The following is a 17,224-nucleotide window of genomic DNA, read 5'->3' on the forward strand; positions in this document are numbered from 1 at the left end:
GAAGGGGGGGGGGGATTGATTTGTTTTGCAAGGAGGAAGGGGGCTGATGGGTCTAATTATTTTTTTTTTTGCAGCAGGGAGAAGGTTTGTCATGTGGAACCCCCCCCTTCTCACCCCCCCCCAGCCTGGCTCTGCCTCTGCCTCTTTCTGCTTATGGGGGTTCGGGGCCTCTAGGCTGGCCGGCTCCCCTTTGAAAGCCTTGCCCATGGATTCCTGACCGAGCCTGGTGCTGAGGGGGGGTCCTTTAAAAAACCTGAGCCGGGGGGGGAGGGGGGTGTGAGCGTCTTACTAAAAATAAGGGCATTCATCAAGGAGATGCTCTTTGACTAGGGGAAGGTGCCCGGGCAGAGGCTGCTGCCCAGGTGCGGGGGTTGGGGGCGGGCGATGACGGATGGTGTTGATAAAATTGCTGTTCATCCATTTTATTCTGCAAGGCGCCAGGTGTCCAATTAAAGAGCAGAAGCCAGTGGCTGGATCTGGTTGTGTTATGCAGCCGGACACCTGCTTTCTTTCCCACGGCTCCCCCCTCACAGGCTCAGCTGAAAGATGTCTGTGTATTCCCCTCCCCGCCCCATTCTCCAGAAAACCCATGAGTGAGAGAAAAGCACTGCATCCCTAGGGCACCTTCTCCTTCCAGTATGCCTCCTCCGCAAGGGGGGAGGGCCGTGTCGGAGACTGAGAACTGCCAAACTCCTCACACTGGTGTACGCACAGCATTCGATGAAGCTGTCGTTAGTGCTGGAGCCAATAGTGCTCTCAGGAAATCGCTTGAGTATCATTCATAAGAGCGGCAATGACAAGAACCATACAAACAATAATCATTGAAAACCCCCCAGTTCTGGCTTCTAGACTAATAACTTCAAACTAAGGCCTCGGATCAGAGTCTGCCTAGCCTTGCCATAATAAATGTACTAAGGTCGTACGTTGGCAGGTAGGAAAGGCCATCAAAGATCCATGTGACATATCCAAACACAGCAGGGGAAAAGCCCAGGTGATTGTTTTAAAACCAGTCACATTTTCTGCTGTTAAAACCAGTTCAAGGGAGGAGGGGGAAATACATGGTGTCATCAGACACTTGCCATCCATAATACACCAATAATAATAGTTTAGTTAAAAAGTAATTGAAATACTCCCCACCCCCATTCATGGTATCCACTCTGGTCATTCATCAGGAAAGAAGAATCCGGTCTTTGTCCTCCCAGACTTGGTAACCGATCCTTTGACAATCTATTGAACAGGTTTATCTGCACTTGGTGTCGTCCCCTTTCCTCCAGAAATGGGACCGACTTTGGTTTGTGCAGCAACAGTAAAAATCCTTGAAAAACTCCAAGCCCAAGATTTTTCCATGTCCTGGTCGTGTCCATTTTAGCTTTTGTTTTCTGGATTGTTTGTTTGCAATAAATAATGCTTTGGGGGAAGGATTTTCTCAAACGAACAGGAAGGCGGGGGGGGGGACTGGGGCTGTTCTGGGTAGGTTTTTGTACCCGGGTGCGTGTGAGAACTCGTGTTATTCTGAAATGGGAAGGCGGATTTCCAAGCCATTTGGGCTGCTTTCTGGTTAGCGATCCTGCTTTGGAGGTGAAAGCGTGGAGTCCCTGTGGGTTCAGCCGCAGGAGCTGGCTGCGAATCGAAAACATTTGGGGGGGTCTGTAACTTGATATCTCGCAAAGACATGCTTAAAATGTGAAACCCGCTTGAAGTACATGACACATGCTGCAAAAAGGAAAAGCTTACAGCTGGCCTTAGCAACTCGCCCAAGCGTGTGAGGGCAGCACCTGGCTTGTATGGTGTTCGGCTGGTTGCAGCCACCTCGCTGCGGCTTGTGGAGACTACAGATCCCAACATGCAGTGTTCTGCGGAGATCTGAGTGCCTTTGCTGGAACACTGCATGCTGGGTTCTGTCGCCTCTGCCCACTGCACCTCCATGTTTAAAAAAATCAGGGCAGCCTTGGGCTGTGCTGTACAAGTCCCGGGGTTGCTTTTGCACAAGGCTTTGGCTGCCCGCGATGTAGCAGAGAATGGAGGGGACTGGATGCTGCTGCAGTCCACTTGGATGCCAGCATCTCCTTCCTGCTGGAATAACTCCTCTGAGCCAGGATGTGCATAAAGCAGTGATTTCAGGGGAAGAGCTAGCGTCTTAAAATGGAAACTGGGCAGCCTGGGCTCTTCCGGTGTATCCCCTTGCAAGTGGCTGTTCGTTTGCCCAGACAGAAGCTGGGCAGGCGGCGATAAAAGTTGTTTGTTTTAGTGACCCTGGACAGCGTCTCCCTTTCTTAGCAAGGATGATCCTACCCCGCTTCCATGCCCTAGGGCGTCCCTCAGTGTACAGGCCAGTTGTCTGATACATGGACCCTCGAAGAGGAAGTGTAAAATGGATCCTTCTAAAGGCTCATGCCGAAGGGCATCCAACGGCATCTCTGTTATCCGCGCAGCATTTGAGCATGAGAAATGCAGGGCTGCGCTCCCAGTTCCTGGCACAGAGACGTTTGGGATTCAGCCCTGGTGTTCTGTGCAAAGCAGAGGTTATGAAGCTGTAGACTTAGGTAAATCGTGTGTCTTTGTCTGTCTTCAAATGCAACCATAGAGAAATACACTCCCGGGCTGGCAGGTTGCTGAACATGTCGAGCCAAAGGACAGACTGGTGGAGATGGGAAATTCCCTTGCCCCCTTTTGGAATAAATCACTCGTGGTCTCAGAAAACCAACCGTGCAGTTCTGTGGGCTCCATTTGCCAGCCAGTGCTCAGTTATTCCCAGGCATTTTCCTTTCTTGCCCTTGTTTTAGTTCTGGGTTTACTGTCATTTAGTCTCATGCAGCGAGATCGCCACGCACGTAGAGAAGGGTAATCCCAGCCCTACTTACAATCGCTGGTCCAGGGCCACGCTGACTTCCTGCCAAGCTTGCCTTAAAACTCACCTCTTTCACCCTCCCTGCAGAGTGCTCCGCGGTGACTGGGTCAGCTGCTTGTCAGACTGATGGGAATATCTCCTTCTTCCTGGGGGCTCCTGCCTGGTCTTTGTTGGGTCTGTTTGCTGTCTCTTGGCTAGAACACTGGCCTGAGACTCAGGAGATCTGGGTTCTATTCCTGCCTCTGCCACTGGCCTGTTAGATGACCCTGGGCAAGTCACGTCCTTGCTCCATGCCTCAGTTTCCCCATCTGTAAAATGGGGGTAATGATTTCAAATCTACTCATTCAAAGAGCTAGGTAGTGGTGTAGCTACTTTACCGTGGGTCAGGGACCCTCCTTTTGTTACGCGTGTGTCCGGCCCTGAGCATAATGGGCCTTGATCCCAGCCAGGCATGATCCCAATACACACGATATTGGTGATACTAACACTGGGGAGGGATCAATATTTCACACGCGTGTAAGGACGCCCCGTGCCAAGTGCAGGTCCTGAGCTGTGGTGCCACAGAGACTAAGGTGGAAGCGTCACATGGCTGGTTTCCAAGCAGCCTCCTCAGTGGCCGTGTGGGGCAGAGGTGAGCTCAGGTGAGAGGGCTCAGGGTTGGCCTCGCCTCACAGGGCTGCTGTGGGTGATTGCCTGGCAGAATCGGGCCCTGGCAAAGACAGCTAGGCAGAGGGAGGGGGCTGTGTGTCCTGCTGCGGCCCCGAACTGCCCCACTGCTGGTCAGTGACGATACGGGGGCAGGTTGCTGGGCGCAGCACCCAGGAGACGAGTGCAGCAAACGGCACCTCGGTTCTTTTGCTGAAGCTGCTGTGTTTGCTGAGGCCGGAGCAGCTCTCCCTGGGGCCCAGCCCCATGGTAGGAGCCGTTTCTCTCGGGCCAGTCAGGATTCTGGGGGGGTGGGGGTGAAGGTGCCCTCAGAACTGTGCCCCCCCCAGCGAACATATGCGTGGACAGCTACCCGCAGACTCCCCCACGTGCATGGGCCCACAGAGTCTGTGTGAGAAACGCACGTCCTGTTGGCTCGCCAGGCCCATGGTTCTTGGGCAGCCAGACGTTTCCAACGTCACACGGAGCTTTTCAGAGAACCATGCGGCGCTGCAGGCTGCCCAGTGCCAGGAGGGTCAGACCAGTTAGAGATGCAGAAGGCCAGCTCGGGCTCCTCTAGTCCAGGGGCTTTTCAACCTTTTGTCATTTGCGGATCCCTACAGAATTTCGAATGGAGGTGCAGACCCCTTTGGAAATCTTAGACATAGTCTGCAAACCCCCAGGGCTCCATGGTCCACAGGTTGTAAACCATTGATCTAGTCCATTCCCCTGGGAGCCCTATCCCCGTTTCTTCCCTACAGTGTATTCTGCAGGGCCTTGTCCAGCCTCGCGGTAAATGCCCAACGCACTGGGGTTCCACCACCCCTCCTGGGAGACGGTGCCACCACCTAGACGTAGTGCTAGGTCTTGATGCTTGTGGTCCATCGACAGGGAGGAAGGATCTGGAGCTGGTGTCAGAGATCCAACCACTGGGGGTCCTGGTCCCATGCAGTGGATAGCTCCCTCCCGCCCCGCCCCTTCCCTGCTGCCCCAGTCCCAGAGCACAGCTGGGTCCCCAGGGGCATTCGGGTATTTGCAGGACGCTGGGGTGCAGCCACTGCACTGTGTGTTGTACCGGCTCCTAGCTCTCCTCTTCCTCTCTCCAGGATGCCGTGCTCAACGCCTGTTACCGAGGATGCCGGCTGTTCTCCATCTGTCACTTTGTGGATGCGAGCGCCGAGCTGAACACAACCAGAGCCGAATGTGAATCAGGTAAAGAACAGCGCAGCCAATTAACTTTCTCTCCCCTCTTCTCCCACGGCCCCTCAGTTACATTGTCCAGAAGTGGCTTCTCCACTTATTCCTGTCAGGACAGAGGTTGCTTCTGCGCCTTCTGCGCTCCCATGCTGTCCAGACAAAGTTCCATGGCCGTGATGCACCAGCAGTGCAAATCCAGGCTGGCTCCGCTCGCTCCCTGGTGCAAATCCAGGCTGGCTCCGCTCACTCCCTGGTGCAAATCCAGGCTGGCTCCGCTCGCTCCCTGGTGCAAATCCGGGCCGGCTCCGCTCATTCCCTGGTGGAAATCCGGGCTGGCTCCGCTCGCTCCCTGGTGCAAATCCGGGCCGGCTCCACTCACTCCCTGGTGGAAATCCTGGAAGTTGGAGGGTCACGTGGATGCAAGGCCCCACATGAACCCATTAGGGCTGTGGCCACACCAAATACCAAGGGGATTAATAGTGTTCTGATCGTGAGTTCAACCTCTCAAAGGGGTAGGAGAAGGGAGGGGAGGATCCTCTGCTGAAGCCAACCACCCCGCCAGGGGTGCAGCTCTAGCCTCACCGGCGGGCAGCTGCAAAGATGGAAGTTTCCCAGAGCAGCAGCCGAGTCCCCCCGCCAGGCTGAAGGCTGTCCAGCAAGTTCCCGGTGCCATGTGAGCAAACCAGGCTTCATCCCTGGCCCAGGGACGATGTGCTAACCCCCCAGTGCGTCTCATCTCAAAGGATCCCAAAGCACTTTGCAGCCTCACTGAACTGCAGCCACCTCTGGGGCGGAGCGGAGCAGCCGGTATTCAGCACCAGGGCAGGTGGACTTTTCAGCCGAGGCTATTTGGGCAACCCCCCTACTCTTGGGAAAAGTGCTCTGGGGGCTTTAATGTCCCCACAGAGTAGACAAGGCCTCAGTGTCTAGGGTATTGTAGGGGAGACGACCCCCCTATACCATGCCGCTGGGATCTCAGGGTAGCTGCTTGGAACGGGGGCTGGGCCGTTCCGGCGTGGGCTAATGCTCTGCTTATGGGAAATCCAGGTGTTTCCTATTGGAGGCTGAGACCTGTCTGGGAACGTTGTGCTGATTGCCATGATTGATTAGTCTTTGGGCAGAAATGAAATAGGGCATGGAGCCCGTCAGGCAGCTCTGTGTGTGCCCAGCTCAGCCCAGGGGCGCTCTCCGGGTGACTCCGCTGGGCTGTCGGACGGGGTTTGGCTGGTGGACACACCCTGGAGCTGGGTGTTTGACTCAGAGCTGGGGGGGTCTCATCCCAGTCCGGGGGGGCGTTTGTCCACGTCACAGGACTTTGACTGTGACCTGGCTCTCTCTGTGCAGAAGTCCAGCTCTGGAATAGCAGTCAGGGCTGAGGAACGCCGACAGCTGCCCATGGGAGCCCAGGGCTGGCATAGCAGGGGGCTGTGGGTGCCCTGGAAGAGCAGGGTGGGCTCTGCCTGGCTCTAGGCCGTGCTGCCAGCCCCTTGTTGTCCTGAGCTCCGAATTCGCTCGTATCCGACGGCTGCGGGTGCCCGGGCCCTGACCGTTCCCTTCCCCTCCTGTCTTGCAGCTTGTATCGAAGCCTATGGCAGCGCCGAGGAGCAGTTCGGCTGCACGACTGGATGCAGGAAGCAGCTGCCCGAATCGCAGAGCCGGAAAGACAAGGTTTCAGCCTCCTCTTTCCCTAGTGCCAAGGGGCTCTGCTGCCTGGGTAATGGGCCTGAACAGAGCAGCTCGCAGCAGGGGGGCTGGAACAGTGTGTACAGTGGTGGGGCTGGGAGCCATTGAACCAAGCTGTAACCGCAGGGTACGATGGGAACCCCTTCAAGCCAGGGGGTGCAGCAGCTCCCCCAGCACCCCTAGTTGCAGCACCTCTGGATCATAGTGGGAGATGAGCACCAGCAGACGGCCCCTCCCGTCTCCGGCTCAGCCGCGCTGGCAGGGAAGCCAAGGAGCTGACGGAGTTCCATTCTCCCACCATGGCCCAAGGCTCCTGGGAGCAGGGTTAGAGCCAGGGTCCATTCCAGGCGGGGGCCGGAAGCCAGCTCGTGCTCATCTCTCGGCAGTGCTGAGCTGACCATCTGGCCAGCAGATTGGGTGAGCTCGGCCTCTCGCCTGGGACAGCTGGGAGGAAAACCTGGATCGACAGCACCTGGAATGGAGGCCCCCTCCTGCAGACAGAGCCCTGTCCGTTCCAGGGGCAGTAACCAAAGGTCCCTTTCAATGGCTGTGTCATGAGGAAATCTGGCGGGGCAGTTGCTGTCCTCAGCCCAGCTCTGGGGGATCCCCGTGGGATGGGGCAGGCAGCAGTTCACGCCGAGGAACAGGGGAGGGCGGGTTGGGTACAGGGCCGTTACCTTCTTCCTCATGCCCTTGTTATCTCTCGGGGGCCAAAGCCCAGAGAGCTGTGCCGCTGGCGCCTGTCGGCTCAGGGTGCCGTGAACGTACGGAGCCAACAGGGTGTCCTGGAGGAAGACGATCCTCTGGGCAGCTGGGGAGACCAGTGCAGGGCTGGCGGGATCTGCGGATGCAGAGGAATTCGCTGTCTGATTGAAGGATAGAGGGAGAGTTTGCCCTGCCCCCTCTGTCTAGACTCTGCATCCCGGAGGTAAGTGGAGCAGAGGAAGGGCACATGGACCTTGCATTGATTCGGCCCGGCAGGAATGCGTGGAACCCCCTTGTCCGGCAGCACGTTCTCCTCTCTTCCTTTTCCCTTCTTCCCTCGTCATCGTTCGTGCTGGCCAAAGGTGCAATGGGAAAAGGGACCCAACCCAGCTGTGTTCAAAGGGCCATGGCCAGGGCCGCCCTAGAAACGCAGCAGGTGGATCCGGCTGCACTCGGAGGGTGCGTGATGGGAGCATTTGACCTTGTTCCCCCCCTTTCTGGTGGTGGTTCTGGCACAGTCCCCCAGGGGAGCGCTGCACTTTTTGGGCGGGTGATGCAGGGCTCCGTCCCCTCTTGGCACCTGTCCACGGTGCAGCGTTGGCGCCAATGCCCTGGTGGGGGGAACCAGATTAGCCGTTTCCAGAGCCGGGAGCGGGAAGCAGCACAAGGGCACAGTTTCTGGAAACCAGCTCTAATCGGATTAGAGCTCTGTGGTCTGTCCATCCCAGGAGGCCGAGGCTCGTGCATTTGGCTCCTTCTCCAAAGTGCTTGTGGGCAGAAGGCGGGGAAGGCAAGGGCTGGGAACATCCCCATGTGAGTGAGTCACGGTGCATCTGTTCCAGAGGAAGCCAGCCTGGGCTGCCGTGTCCTCAGAGCCACGGTCAGGCAGTGCCATCCAGCAGTTAGAGCAGAGAACAGGGGGGCAGGACACCTGGGTTCTCTGCCCGTCCTTGGAGGGGATTGTTAGCGAGTGAGCCAAGCAAGACACTGGGAGACAGGACTCCTGGCTCTGGAAGTGTCCAGCGAGCGGAGCAGTGGGGGCTGGGAGGCAGGACTCCGGGGTTCTATTCCTGCCTCTTGGAGAGGATGGGTATGTGGCTAGTGAGTAGAGTGGAGGACTGAGAGATTCGGGGGAACGGCAGCTGTTTTCCCCCCTACGTGCTCCCTGGCGGCTGTGTCAGGGAGCGTCATTCGGCTCTCAGCGTCATCTCTCCTGGGTGGAGCCTGGTGGCTCACTCCCCAGCTCCCTGCTCCACACGGCGATATCCCCAGCGGCCTAAGCAGCCAGCGCTGGTGCTTCGCTCTCTCTCCGGGGGCTGAGACCAGCACGTTACCAGTTACCCCCCAGCTCCTGCTCAGCAAGCGCATTTATCCTGGAGGGTAAAAGCATTACAGAGAAAGCCTCTAAAACCAATAAAAGGCCCTACCTGCATTCTACCGAGAGGTGCCCCTGACTCCGGCCTGGGGCCCTGGTAGCGGTCGGTCCCTCAAACCCACAACTGGGCTTTTCCTCTGGTTACAAGTTCATATCGGCCTTGAGATCAGGAAGCAGAATGAAGCCTTGAGTCTGTCCCAGCTCAGGCTGTTCAGGCCAAATCTCCTCTCTCGGTCTGTTGGTCCCTGGAGAATCCAGGCTGGACCAGAAGCCTGTAATCTGAGTGATTTGCCTTCATCACCCCCTGCTGTTTTCCCTTCTTTGCTGGGCTGTGGTAACCCTCTCCCCCTCCCCACCCCCGGTGGAGCGCATACAGTCCCTGCTCCAGCCATGACAGAGCCCCTCAGCACCGATGGTCTGGAGATGGCACCACCACGCAGCCGATCTCGGGCCAGACCCCCCCGCCCCAGACTGATTGCAAGCCCCCACCGCGACCCTCGCATCCTTCTTCACCCAGTGGGAGTGTGTGAGGTGTTAGCCCTGTGCCCGGCAGGGCCCCGGGGCGTGTGGTGAGGGGACATTGCTACCCAGACGCAGCTTTTATTGTTCTCAGTGGGGAGGGGTTGGATTTCGTTCAGCCCCAGCACGAGGTGTTGCATTGAGAGCACTGGGGTGGATTGAGCCCTGGGATACCCCGGCCTCCGCGTGCCCTGTGGGGCGTTGGGAGAGGCCGCCTGAGACTGGGCCCCTGGATGCTCTGTTTCACCGTCGCATGGCAAAGCTGCAATGATCAGACCTCTCTATAGCAGAGCGTGAGGAGACTGCCTGGAGCAGCAGGGGCTGGGAGCTAATCCGCTCCTTGGCCCCATGTACAGCACCTTGCATCTCCGCCCAGCTGCATTGTGGGGAGCTTTTGTCTCCTTTGGCAGCACTGGGGATTGGCGGGAGGAGGTGGGGCTAGAAGGGCCGATGGCCTGGTCTGGGATTGCAGGGTCCTGCAGGTGTGTGGTCAGTACCTGCTCCCGGGACGCGGGGCCCCCATACTGCTCCAAGCAGACACATGGCTGCTCCCCTGGGAGCCGTGCTCAGGGCCTGGGCGCAGGAGGATCCATACTCGCCCTCCAGTGGCTGGGGCAGTGGGTCCTGCTCTGCAGCCGTCTCACAGGGGCTGTTGATGGGTCTCCCCCCGGAAGAGGTCTGGGGGCCAGGGCATGCAGACACGTGGGCGAGAGAGCGGCGTGGGCGCGGGCAGGGCAGCCTGGAACCGCTGTGACAGACGTATCTGTGCTGACAGCTGCCACGGCAGACAGGCTCGGAGGAGTGACTGGCTGTGCCTAGCAGCGGGGAGGGAGTGTCGGTCCTGGCCAAACCTGGGGTTTAAAGCTTGCTGGTGGTTCTGGTGTCCAGTGCGGCTGCTGCACAGAGCCCAGCCGCACGCCAAGGGGGTGATACCCTGGGGCTGTTTGGATTTTAAAGGGACTGGGAGACAAGTTCTGTCTCAGACCCCAGGAGGAGGCAGCACTGCGTGTTCCGATCCCAGCTGACCTGGCCCCTGTGTGGACAGCAGAGGCAGTGAGAGCTAGTGGGCAGGGACAGCATTGACGCCTAGGTGGAGCCACGTCTAACGTGTCTCAGCCTGCCCGTCAGGAGGACGAGGTCAGTCGCTCTCTCCCTGGGGTTAAAGGCTTTTCCATTGGAACGGATTCATCTTCCACCATGCCACCTCCCTGCCGGTAATCCCCCGCCCGCATTTTGGGCAATGATGGTGCAGATCTGCACAGTCCGACCCATCCTCTCCTTCCTCACGTGCTGCGATGAGCAGGGAGGTTGGATCTGAGCTAGCACCGGTTGAAATGGACGGGGCAGTGACCTTCTTGGAGCTATTGCTTCAGGCTCACTGCAGACTCAGGCAGGCGTCACTCCACCCTGTACGCTCACTTCACCTTTGGAAGCTCCAGCCGTAGCAGCTAGATAGAGGCTGACTTCCTTTGTAAAATGAAAGAAACAGGAAAACTGTAGATCCTGGTTGCCATTTCCCCTTCCCGACGTCTCTCCCTTTCCCCCCCCAGCGCACACTCAGCAGATCAGCTGGCTGAAGATGGAGGCGGCTGTGATAACTCCTCGTAGGCCACCTGTCTGAAGCACAGACATCTGGTCAGCTGTCCCCCTTTATTCAATTGCCCCACGTCCCCCTTGCCACCACATGGCAGCAGCCGTGTGCCGTACCCCCACATCGCAGCGTCATTACACCTATGGCTGCAGCCCTTTGGAAGACGCTGTCCTGGCTCTGCGCTCTGCAGCCGGGCATTTTGAATCCCTGCAATCTCAGGTCTTTGCAGCCCCTCACGCAGCAGTAAAATTCCCCATTAGCAAACAACACTTACAAATATCTGACAGCAAAAAGGGGTCTTTGCTTATTTCATGTCCTTGTCGTTCCCCCTCCGAGAATCCCGCCTGCATGGCACACCTTCGGGGCATTTGATGGTCACCAGGTACCTGGGATGCAGGAGACAGGTGAATGGCGCCAGTGCTTATAGGGAACCTTCTAATAACATTGCCCAGGGAGTGGGTCGGTCTGGGCTGTTGGAAGCAGAACCACCCAGTGCAGGGCTGTTGTGCTATTTAAATCAAATCATAAACGGCAGGTTCATTGCATTGTGCTAGGCCTGCCGTTGATTTGGGCTAAGCTAGGGAGTGGTGTTGAATTCCCAAGATGGAAGGTTCTTACCTGTGATTATTCCAGGTTCCCTGGGTTTTGATTGGCTATCCCTTTCTCCGCCTCTTTTCCTCCTACATTTAATTGATTCAGCTTTTGCCCAAATAACTGGGTTAGCCTTTGGCCTCGGGTAGAGGCTTTCACCTTTGCAGGATGGCTTTCTGCAGTAAGGAGCAAGGATCAGGCATGGGGATACGGTGCTGCCTCTATAGCTTCTCAGCCCAAGAGCTCAAAGTGCTTTCTACTAATTAATGAATGAACCCCTGGGAGGCTGGTAACAAGCATTAAACATGGGGAAACTTAGGCGTGAAATGGTCCCGTGACATGCCCAAGGTCGAACACAGAATCAGTGGCAGAGGTCAATGTTTTTCTTTGTGAGAAAGAAGCCTCAGTTGCTTGGCTGTATCGGAGTGGCAGCTGTCCCTGTAAAGGGGACAAGCATCTGTCCCTGCTTCCCCTGAAAGAATGGGTGGATGAAACTATGAAAGGCCAGGTCCCAAACAAGATTGCTCCATGGCGATAGCGTTCCAAACATTCCCTGATTCCATTCATTCCACCCAAAATATGTTTCCTTTGGATTCCTGGGCAAGCAAGCAAAGCAGATTTAGCACAATAATCAGCTACAGAACCTGACCTATTTCTTTCCTGTTTGCTCATCTGACCATATGAGGGGCTCTGGCATGCCCAGCCTTGGAAAATGTTCTACGTCCATGGCAAGGAGCAGCCAAGCAGATTCCAGCAGGGATGCTTTAAAACATAACAAACCTTGCAAAGAGCCAAGAATCCGGGGCATGGCTAAGCTGCCAAGATGAGAAACGCCCTCGGCATCTCAGCTCCTCTTCTTTATAACATTTTCATGTGAGTTTAGTGCTGGTGGAAGGAGCTGGGCTGGCAGCCACGCAGCCCCCGTTTATCCCCAGCACCTCCTGCCAGTGTGTGTCGACTCTGATCTCCCTGGCCCGCTCAGCTCGCGGCCTTCGTGCTGAGGCCAATGGTGCTTCGAGAAGGCACGAGTGCTTGTGCAGGGGGCCCTAGACGGAGTCCTATGAACGCATTTCATGCCAGCCACTGCCCTGGGCGATATGGAGGTTAGCTGTCTTCTGTCCCCCTCCCTGCAGCATCTGAGAGTCTCCATGTCGGCAATGGATTAATCATCGCGGTGCAGGGCTGTAATCCCCGTTGCACAGGTGGGGAAACTGAGGAACAGAGAGGCTAAGGGACTTGCCCCAGGTCACAGAGAGACTCTGTGGCAGAGCTGAGAATTGAGGCCAGGTCTCCCAAGGGCTAGGCTAGTGCTCTAACCACTAGACCATCCTGTCACTCTCAGGAGGGTTCATAGCTCATTAAGGCCAAGAGCGCTGCGGTGGGTCATTCAGCATGGTCTGGTCAATAGACCTGCTTTAGAGCCCTGGAGCAGAGCCTTGAGTCCTGAACGGCCTCTCCTGTGCGCTAGAGAGCCGGGGCTGGGGTGGGGCAGGACGACGCGGAGGTTCCCAGCACAGCGAGCTGGTGCTCTTCTCTTTGCTGATTTTCAGAGTCTGGAGCTGCAGCCCGTGTCCTTCTCCATGTTTGACTTGGTCTCCAGCTTTTGCAACGACATCGTCAGCTCTGCCCAGAGCTTCATCTCCTCCACCTGGACCTTCTACCTGCAGGCAGACGATGGCAAAGTGGTGGTGTTCCAGGTAGGGCAGGCTCACGCTGCTGAGGTCATCAGTGGCCCTGCGTGGCTGTGGGAACAGGGCACGGAACCCCATGCTTCAGGGCAGAAGCTAGTGCTGCAGGGGGTCAGGAAGGGGTTCCCTCTTATCCCACCCGTGCCGAGCATTTCACCAGTGACCAGGTATATTTGCCTTCCTGCAAAGCATCAGGTATTGGCCAGAACCAGGACTGGGACACCACATTAGGTACAGCAGGGAGGTAGGATACTGGGCTACCAGATGGAGTCATGGTCTGGTGCTAGACTAGATGGTCTCATCCAGCACTCAGACACGGCCGAGGTGACAGGCGCCCGAGAAGTACAACGGCCAGACAGACAGGCTGACTGACAAACCAGTGTCTGAGCCTTTGTGGCAAGTCCTGCGTCCCTACAATAATAACTGCTGTGGTTTGTATCTGGTGCGGCCGAGGACGGGCCCTGAGATTGGGCCCCACTGTGTGAGGTGCTGCCCAGACACAGCGAGAGGCTGTCTCTGGGGGTTAATGCAGCAGGAGGGATCTGGCCCTCACTATCCCGCGTGCTTCCCCCCCATGGGCCAGTCCTGCCCCCACAGGAGGTTTTGGGGCTCAGTCACTAACTGCGTTTTGGTCCTTTTTGTTTCTGGTTGAACCCTAACCCCTCAGTCCCAGCCGGAGATCGAGTACCCGGTGCCCGAGGCGCCAGCGCCCAAGTCGGAGCTGATGGAGAAGTCCTGGCCTGTCTCCAGTCCTAACACCCTGAAGCCCCACACAGGTGAGCAAGGGGCAGTGCTTGGGCCAGGTGGGGCGAGGAGGCGAGGGGGCTGGGAGCTGCTGGAAAGTGCTTCCAGCTCTGAGCCGGTTTCTCTAGAGCCTGTGGCCTCTGATTAGCCCCCCTGGTACATGCACACACTCTTCTACCCGAGGGGCAGATCGCCCATCCCGCCCATGCCCCCCTCCACTGAGCTGGGACCATCCCCCCTACTCTGGGAGCTTCCACACACAGTCCTGACCTGGGGTGGGGCATCAGGCAGCTCAGGTGCCCTGTCCCCTTCCGTCTCCAGCCTCTGCCGAGGCTGCCAGCACGAGGCCTGTGGGGGTGGGTTTGAGCCGTGGACACCTGGGTGCTGGGAACCAAACTGAGAACCCACCAAACTCACTGCGCACGGGCTCCTGACCAGTCATAGCCCCGTCGCGACGTTCCAGTGGGGGGCTGGGGGGGCTGTGCCCAGCCTCCTGGAGCCTAGTTTAACGCCTGGAGTGATCATTATTTTAAGGCTTTGGGGGATGGTCTCGTTCTAGGCTGCTATCAAGTAAGCCAGGTCAAGACCTTGCAGTCCTCTTTGCCCCGTTTTCTACCCTCCCCTTCCTGGCCTTGGCACGCAAGCAGCTGCCCCAGCTTCATTGGGGGCCCGGTGGTTGTGCCCAGCCTGCTGTGGCCGGGGAGTCACTTGGGTCTGGGTGTCGTCCTGCCAGGCCCCCAGGAAAAGCTGGAGAAACCCCCCATGAAAGAGCCAAAGAGCAAAGCCAAGCTCCAGCACCTGGAGACCCAACAACCAGAGCACGACTTCCTGGGCTGCATGTCCAAGTAGGTGCAGGCCTGGCCCCGCAGGGGTGAGGGGGGCAGAGGGAGAGGCAGAATGAAAAGCCTTGGCAAATTGGGGGAGGGATATGTGGGGGGGAGGAAAGGAGACAGGGGGCTAGAAAGGGGAGGGGGGGTAGTGAGGTGGGGATAGGGATTTCCATTGCAGAATAAACCACTCTTGCAAAATGTTACTAGCAAGGGGTGGGGTTATTTGGTCCAAGAGTGGGGCGCATCTGGGTGAGGGGTGGGGTTATTTGGTCCAGGGGCGGGGCCATCTAGGTGAGGGGTGGGGTTATTTGGTTGGGGGCAGGGCTATCTGGTGGGGGGTGGGGTTATTTGGCCAGGGGTGAGACTGCAAAGGGAATGCTCCGTGGAGGAGGCAGGTTGGTGGTAGCCAGGGGAAATCCTTCCCTCGTCGGCCAGCTCTGAGTCCTGTTTGTGCCCCCCTCCACCCTGATGCCCAGCCATAAACTTGTCCTCTCTCTTTGGCGGGGGGTGGTGGGGTGCTACAGGCGCTCAGGCCTTCCTCGCTGGATCCTGGCTGCCTGCCTCTTCCTCTCCATCATGGTGATGTTGTGGCTCAGCTGTGCCAGCCTAGTGACCGCCCCGGACCAGCACATCAAGACCCAGGTACAGAGCCAGCCGGCATCCTAGGGCAAACTCAGGTGCAGATGCCACTGAGCCGGGACCGTGCGCTGAGCCCAGCCACAGCCCACTGGGGGACGTCCGGGTGGGCTGGGGGCACTTCGTACCCTTGGCCTGCATAGCGCTGTCTGCTGGTGGAGAGCAGCATGGTGGTGACACTGAGTGGGGAGGAGAGCCTGGAAAGCACAAAAAAATACCCCATCCTCGCACATGCCCCCAGTACACCGGGGCCCTGGCACTTCACAGCGTGACGTTAGCCAAGCAGCGCCCGAGACTGGTTTATTTTGAGGGGTTAAATCGTGGCTCCAGTTGGGAAATGAATCCCAGAAACTCTGGGAGCCGTGGTGATAACAGACTCTGGGCTGTGTCCCCGATGGGTGCAAACCAGCCCCCTGCCGCGATATGTCCCCCCTCTCTGCTGCCACAGCCCCCTCCACCCCCGGCCACGCCCTGTCACCTGGTGTCTGGCTCTGACTCTCTTCCAGCCGCTGAGCATTAATGGCGATAAGGAGTACCTGGAGGACCTGGATGGCTCGGCCCCCTTTTCTCTGCACCCTGTGATCGCTGTCACCATCTGCCCAGCGGACGACAACGAGGAGGCGGGGCCGCTGCCGGTCAAGGTGGATCTGGACAAAACCGTGATCTAGAGCCCCTCCCCCGCCCCCCGCCAGCCTGTCATCTCCATGCCTTATTTCCTGTGAACATTTTAATGCAACCTCCCCCTTTGTTTTGATCTGCCTTCCCGCTTTCTGCTGTTTTAAACCCCCGCACCGCACTGTGTCTGAAGATAACCATCCTGGGCCATGAGGGAGCCATCAGCGTCCGGCCCCACCTCCATCTATTGTCCTCGTGCGCGGGAGGGGGAATTGTTTTCCTCCCCCTGTTCACAATCTCAGCCCCAGCCGGGAGCGGTACTGAGGGGGTTTCTTGCCTTGTGTCTCCGGTGCTCTGGGGGGGGAGCTTTAGTGAGAACAACACGGTCTGTGACCTTGGTTGGCTGGAGTCAGATGACTGGTGGGAGCACGGGGAGGGCAGGGAGAGAGTGCGCCCTGCCGTGGGGGCGGGGAGGGAGCGTGGGAGTTGGCGTGGCAGCGCCTGTCTGGAACAGGAGCTGCGTGTGGTGGGGGACCCCTTGGGGTTCACGGCAGAGCCCTCACCTGGCAAGCCTCAGGGCTGCTGGTTTTGCAGGAAGCGGATGGGGGCTCCATGGGGAGAGGATGTGGCAGTGGGGTGGCTCCAGCTCTCGGTTCATTTTCCCTGGAGGCCGCGCGTTGGATGCGGAGGGGCGGGGGGGCCCGAGAGGAGATTCTGGCCCCGGGCAGGCAGTGAATAGATTCAGTCTCAGTAACTGCAGCAAGGCGCGTACGCTCGGGCAGACCCTGGATGCGACGCGTGTTATGCAGACAAAACTATACAGGATCATTTCAGGGGGCAAGGCAAAGATGCCACATTTATTATTACAATTTGATCTACAACCACTAGCTAATACCTTAATATATATATATATATACACACACACACACACACACACTACCAGTCCTGAACATAGCGTGAGTCTGTGGCTTGATTTTGTCGCTTGGATTCGTCGCTTGTGGCGGTAACTGGCCAGGAAAGCCAGGCACAAGGAAGGCCTGGGTCTGCCCTCCCATGTTGGCAGCAGAATGTTACCCTCCAAAGTTTTCCATGTCACCCAGCCTTTTTGTAGGCTTTAGTTTGAATCCACAGTCTATAGGTCTTGCTGTGTCACGCTGCCTTTGGGTTCGGTGTGATTGATCACCCGTCAATTGCAGACGTGACTTTCAGCCTCGGACCTGGCTTTGATGTTTCTTCTGTTGTACCTTTGTTCTTTTCTTTTTAGGGTGGATTCTTCTTACTTTGTTAGGGCTGTTGTCTGCATCTTCCGCCGTTGGTGTTTGAACTCTATTTTATCAGGACAGGCTGGTGCTGGAGGTTGATTCCATCATCCATACATCCCTCATTCACACATCTAAACTAAACTAATAAGATTACAGCAGGGTTTTGCAAAAATGAAGGTTGCAGCAAGCTTTTAGAAAATGGAGTAAGCGTTGTAAAATGGAGTTTGAATTACAATATGGCAAACAGTGAACAGAAGTAGACAAGTGTAGTGGATGGCAAACAGTGAACAGAAGT

The 17,224-nt window shown here is 57.3% G+C and overlaps 1 protein-coding gene across 2 annotated transcripts in view; it reads left to right on the plus strand.

Moving 5' to 3' along the window:
• The window catches only part of TMEM59L (transmembrane protein 59 like), a 17,322-nt gene extending 530 nt beyond the window's left edge, over window positions 1-16,792 (plus strand). The window contains exons 2-8 of one of the 2 annotated variants that reach the window (XM_026655028.1): window positions 4,600-4,705; window positions 6,264-6,358; window positions 12,705-12,851; window positions 13,510-13,618; window positions 14,320-14,431; window positions 14,917-15,058; window positions 15,559-16,792. In XM_026655028.1, the coding sequence (XP_026510813.1) occupies window positions 4,600-4,705; window positions 6,264-6,358; window positions 12,705-12,851; window positions 13,510-13,618; window positions 14,320-14,431; window positions 14,917-15,058; window positions 15,559-15,720 (873 nt within the window). In that variant the 3' untranslated portion in view covers window positions 15,721-16,792. The remainder of the gene's footprint in view (window positions 1-4,599; window positions 4,706-6,263; window positions 6,359-12,704; window positions 12,852-13,509; window positions 13,619-14,319; window positions 14,432-14,916; window positions 15,059-15,558) is intronic. The other variant, XM_026655029.1, reaches the window with a different exon arrangement.
• The last annotated feature ends 432 nt before the right edge of the window (window positions 16,793-17,224 follow it).

Source organism: Terrapene carolina, unplaced genomic scaffold, assembly GCF_002925995.2.
Source record: "Terrapene carolina triunguis isolate 2854851 unplaced genomic scaffold, T_m_triunguis-2.0 Scaffold194, whole genome shotgun sequence".
Taxonomy (NCBI): Eukaryota; Metazoa; Chordata; order Testudines; family Emydidae; genus Terrapene; species Terrapene triunguis.